The following is a 5,768-nucleotide window of genomic DNA, read 5'->3' on the forward strand; positions in this document are numbered from 1 at the left end:
TTTTTAGTTTTCTCTTGTGTTGCCCTTGATGTTTTGATGATAACACAAGTCAAATAAATGGACTAATTCCTTGATGATTTTTGTAGCTTACTCATTAAAAGTTGCAGGATAAGTTGAGGCAAGGGAACTAGAGCTAAAAGAATAAAGAGATTAGTTGCAGTGTTCCTGTAAAGGAACTGAAGCTTCGGAGCTGAGGCTAAGGAAAGAAGACTCGGAAAAGAGACTTCTTAGAGAAAATAAAGTCTGGAATATTATATATATTTTAGGTTTTATGTAAGTGAGTTTAATTAGGAATTAATACTTAGTGGAATGAGTTTTTGAATTTGTCAAAAAGATAGAATTTGTTAGTTTGCTATAAAATAGGAGAAACGGTTTTGGAAAATATCTTTTATGTTTTATCTTTTAAATAATATCTTTTGATTTCAGAAAAATATCTTTGAAAAACTAACTTCCTAAACTTGTGCAACTAACTGTTGATTCAGTCTTCATCACTTGCGTACAAGCTGCTTCTAAGTGGATCAACGTGTCTTGGTTTTTAGGACATGATTGAAAATATGGAAGTGGTGCAAAGTAGTGGCGTTGATATGCAGCAGTGGTGGCTCAAGTGGTAGGAGTGGTGGCGTTTTTCCCAAGCAATGTTTTCCTATAAATACTGAAGTTATTCTTGGGATAACTTCACCTTGCTCAATCATATCATTCTATCTTTCTTGTTTTCTAAAAGAGTCAAGTGTCGCATTCCACTTAAGTGTTTTTCTTGATTACTTTCACTAGAGTCTTATTTATTTGAGTTGTAATTTGGGAATTGGGAGTTTTAGTGAACTCTAAGAGAAATTAGTTGAGAAAGAGAGAGAAAAGAATAGAGAAGAGAAGAGTGGTAAGTAGAGGGACTTGCTGCTAGGAACTTCAAGTTCATAGAGGAGCTTGAAGACTGATTCTTTAGTTTGTAATAGGTTGTTTGCCCTGTTATAGTGAAGAATTTTTCCTAAAATTCCAAGTGGTCGTGGTTTTTCCTCTTGTTAAGGCCAAGAGTATTATTGGAAGAATAGAATGGAAATCTTCATCAAAGCAGAAAATTATCAAGTCTGGAGAGTCATCGAAGTAGGAGATTTCGAGGTGACCAAAACCAACGCTTAAAACGAGGTAATTCCTAAACCAATGTCTGAATATGAGAAGGAAGACTTTGATAAAATAGAAATCAATGCTACGGCTATTAAACTGCTTCATTGTGAACTTGGACCACATGAACACAATCGTGTTATGGGGTGCAAGAACGCTAAGGAAATTTGGGATCTACTTCAAGTTACCCATGAGGGAACTAATGAAGTGAAACGTTCAAAAATTGATCTGCTTATGTCTAAGTATGAACGTTTTGAGATGCAACCCAAAGTCCAGGAAATGCTTACTAGATTCACTAACATTATTAATGAGCTAGTTTCTCTTGGTAGAAAAATTCCTACTAATGAGCAGGTTAGGAAAGTGCTGAGAAGTCTACCTCAGGATGATCGTTGGAGAGCTAAAGTGATTGCCCTTCAAGAAACAAAGGACTTTACAACATTCAATATTGAACAACTCGTTGGTTCTCTAATGACACATGAGCTCCATCTAGGAACTGGCAGCAGTGAAGGCAACGAGAACAAAAGACTGGCTCTCAAGGCTGATCAGGAGGAATCTGAAGTGGATGAAGAAGAGACTGCAATGTTAGTCAGGCGTTTCAAATGAATGTTAAACGGAAACAACCGGAATTCCAGAAACTTTCAGAAGAGATCCTCTAACTCCAAACCAGACTATAGCTGTCACAAATGTGGATCAACAGATCACTTCATTAGAGATTGTCCACATTGAGAAAGGAAAAGGGAAAATCAAGGAACAAGGAAAAGAGAAATACAAGACTCCCTTTTCAAAGACTAATGTCAAGAAAGCCATGATAGCTGCATGGGGAGATTCTGATAGTGAAGAAGATAAGGAACAACCAGAAGAGGAGGTAGCAAATCTCTGTCTAATGGTCAAATCAGATGACAGCCGTGCATACCTCAAGGAACTGGAAAAGGAGGTAAGTGAAAGTAACTTTGATAATGCTCGACTTAGATCCTTATCCAAAGATGCTTTAATTGATTTAATTGTTGAAATGGAAATTAATCTGAATGATGAATGCATGCAAAGGAATGAATGTCAAAAGGTTCTACAAATTTGGAAGGATCACAATGCTTGGCTGGAAACTGCATTAAATGACATCCAAACCATATTTGGAGAATTACATGATAAATATCTTCTTATGACTCATATGCTTGAAAGAGTCAAAAAGGAAAATGTCATGTTAAATGTGGAACTTTCACATTACAAACTGATTAATACTGATATTGGTTCTAGCAGTTCCTCTAATGATTCCGTGTTAAAATTTAATGCTGATTTTGAAAAACTCAAGCTTGATCTTGATAATTTAAAGTCTCACAAAGACAGACTAGAAAAGGAACTGCAGAATGAAAGAATAGAAGTATTGATCCTATTGCTACTCCTAAATGGATTAAAGATGCTCAAGTCAAGAAAACTGAAGGACAGGAGACAAATTAAAGTTCCTTTCACTATAGACCTACCCAGGAGGAACAGTGACTTTCGGAGATAATAAGAATGGGGAAATCTTTGCTAAAGGAAAAATTGGAAAGTCATCCTCCCATGCCATAGAGAATGTGTTCCTGGTCGAGGGCTTGATGCATAATCTGTTAAGCATATCACAATTTTGTGATAAAGATAATTCGGTAAGCTTTACTTCTGATGAATGCCATATCTTCAATAACAAGTCATGAAAGGTTAATCTACAAGGAAAGAGAAGAGGAAATACCTATGTGGTAGACCTTGACTCAATCCCAAAGAGTAACCTTACATTCTTGAGTGTTATTGAAGATGACTCTTTACTTTGGCACAAAAGATTTGGTCATGCTAGCTATTCTTTAATTGATAAACTCATGTCAAAGGACTTAGTAGTTGGATTACCCGCTATCAAGTTCCTAAATAATAAAATCCGTGATGCCTGTGTAAAAGGAAAGCATGTCCGAAATTCCTTCAGAGCTAAGAAGATGGTGAGCACTACAAAACCATTAGAATTGATTCATATGGATTTATGTGGTCCCATGAGAGTTCAAAGTAGGAGTGGCAAGAAATATGTGTTGGTTATTGTAGATGACTACTCTAGATATACTTGGGTAATATTTCTAGCTAGTAAAGATAAAACCTTTGATGAATTTGTAGCTTTTGCCAAACATGTGCAAAAAACAAATGAATTCTCCATAATCCACCTAAGATCTGACCATGGTACAGAATTCGAAAATTCAAAGTTTGATGAGTTTTGCAGGGAACAAGGTATAAATCACAATTTCTCTGCCCATAGAACTCCCCAACAGAATGGAGTAGTTGAAAGGAAAAATCGAACTCTAGAAGACATGGCTAGAACAATGTTGATTGCAAGCTCACTACCAAGGAACTTATGGGCTGAGGCAGTTAATACTGCATGCTACATAACCAACAGGGTAACTATAAGAGCAATCTCCAACAAGACTCCCTACGAACTATTTAAAGGGAGGAAACCTAATATCTCTCATCTCATATCCTAATTTGGTTATAAGTGTTTTGTGCATAATAATGGTAAAAGGAACCTAGGAAAATTTGATGAGAGAAGTGAAGAGGTTGTATTCCTTGGTTACACCTCTAATAGTAAAGCTTATAGAGTTTATAATAAGAACTCTTTATGTGTTGAAGAAAGCATTCATATTATTTTCGATGAATCTAACCTGTTTATGAATGCTCGGGAACAAGAAGAAAATGATTTTGAAATTGGATTAGTAAGAAACATGACTGAAGATGAAGAAGAAATGAATCAAAAGCAAACCAAAGAAGAGCCAGAAGTAGCAGATGATCCTCATCAAGAAAATGGAAAAGGTTCTTAAGAGGAAACTCGAGAAGATCAAGTAAATGAAGAACAGGTCAATGAGGATCAAGTTAATGAAGTTGATGGTGAAGGAACAGAACAAGAAACTCCTCAAATTGGAGTTCCAGCAAGGGAATTTCATCCTAAACCTTTCAAATATCAAGGATCCCATCCCACTGATCTTATAGTTAGTGACATTGGCAGAGGAACTCAAACCAGATCTCAGATGAGGAACTTCTGTGCATTCAATGCGTTTTTATCCATTCTGGAACCTCAAAATCATCATGAAGCTTTGGAAGATGCTGACTGGATTGTAGCTATGCAAGAGGAACTAAACGAGATTGAAATAAACAAAGTCTGGCATCTTGAAGCAAAGCCCAAAGATAAAAGGATCATCGGGCTAAAATGGGTCTTCAGGAACAAGCTAGATGAATATGGTACAATAGTAAGGAACAAAGCTCATTTGGTCGTGAAAGGATAAAATCAGCAGGAAGGTATTGATTTCGAAGAAACCTTTGCTCCTGTAGCTAGGCTAGAAGCTATTCGAATACTCATTGCTTATGCCTCTTTTATGGGTTTCAAACTTTACCAAATCGATGTGAACTGTGCTTTTCTGAATGGTTATTTAATGGAGGATGTGTTTTAAGAACAACCTCCAGGTTTCGAAAATCAAAAATTTCCTAATTGTGTCTTCAAGCTTGATAAGGCCCTCTATGGTCTAAAGCAAGCACCAAGAGCCTGGCATGAGAGGCTCTCCAAGTTCCTTTTGCAAAATGATTTTAAAAGAGGAAAAGTAAACAAAGCTTTGTTTTTAAAATCACAAGGAACTGATCTCTTAGTTGTAAAGATTTATGTTGATGATATTATCTTTGGTGCAACTAACGATGTTTTGTGCAAGTACTTCGCTAATCTCATGAGTGGTGAGTTTGAAATGAGCATGATGGGAGAATTGAACTTCTTCTTTGGACTTCAAATCAAGCAAACAGAGAAAGGAATTTCAATTCATCAGCAAAAGTATGCCAAGGAACTTTTGAAAAAGTACAATCTTGATGAAGCCAAGATAAATCACACACCAATGGGAACAGGCACAAGACTGGATGATGATCCAACATGAACCAGTGTGGATCAAAGATGTACAGAGGTATGATAGGTTCCTTATTGTATTTAACTGCTAGTAGACCTTACATTGCTTTCAGTGTTGGATTATGTGCCAGGTTTCAATCAAATACTAAGGAATCTCACTTCACTTCTGTAAAGAGAATACTCAGATACTTGAAGGGAACTGATGAACTATGTATCTTTTATCCTAGAAGTGATTCTTTTGAACCAAAAGGTTTCGCAGATGCAGATTATGCAGGAGATTTAGTTAATCGGAAAAGTACATCAAGTATGGTCCAGTTCCTTGGACCATGATTAGTCTCTTGGGGTTCTAAGAAACATAATACAGTAGCTTTATCCACATCTGAAGCAGAATATGTTGCTGCAGCTGCTTGTTGCTCTCAAGTATTATGGATAAAACAACAACTCAGAGACTTTGGTATGAAATTCGATTGCATTCCTATTTTCTGTGATAACACAAGTGCTTTATGTATCTCTAAAGATCCAGTGCATCACTCTCGTGTTAAGCATATTCATATTATACATCACTTTCTAAAGGATAATGTTGAGAAAGGCTTAATTAAATTAGAATTTTGTGAAACAACTAATCAAATTGCTGACATTTTAACTAAGCCTTTAAACAGAGAAAGACATGAGATGATGAGGATGGAGCTTGGAATGATTAAGTTGTGTTAAGGAAAAGTCTTGATGTTCCCTCAGGTAAAGTCTCTAAATTTATGTACATTTTATC

The 5,768-nt window shown here is 36.1% G+C and overlaps 1 protein-coding gene across 1 annotated transcript; it reads left to right on the top strand.

The window, feature by feature from the left end:
* Positions 1–1,155: 1,155 nt before the first annotated feature.
* On the top strand, positions 1,156–5,033 carry LOC145624732 (uncharacterized). Its single transcript, XM_081677828.1, has 7 exons — positions 1,156–1,701; positions 1,814–2,491; positions 2,586–2,753; positions 2,805–3,521; positions 3,618–3,930; positions 4,012–4,356; positions 4,744–5,033. Exons 1-7 carry the CDS (start codon positions 1,156–1,158, stop codon positions 5,031–5,033), a joined length of 3,057 nt encoding a protein of 1,018 aa, XP_081533954.1.
* Positions 5,034–5,768: the final 735 nt, after the last annotated feature.

Source organism: Chenopodium album, chromosome 3 (assembly GCF_948465745.1).
Source record: "Chenopodium album chromosome 3, dcCheAlbu1.1, whole genome shotgun sequence".
Taxonomy (NCBI): Eukaryota; Viridiplantae; Streptophyta; class Magnoliopsida; order Caryophyllales; family Amaranthaceae; genus Chenopodium; species Chenopodium album.

Bases quoted from the DNA above. Each gene is read 5' to 3' on its own strand.
- LOC145624732 (XM_081677828.1), top strand. From the start codon at position 1,156: ATGTCTGAATATGAGAAGGAAGACTTTGATAAAATAGAAATCAATGCT. The intron at 2,492-2,585 runs GTATTGATCCTA...CTTTCACTATAG, and splicing joins TGCAGAATGAAAGAATAGAA to ACCTACCCAGGAGGAACAGT. The intron at 4,357-4,743 runs GTACAATAGTAA...TAAAATCACAAG, and splicing joins GAACAAGCTAGATGAATATG to GAACTGATCTCTTAGTTGTA.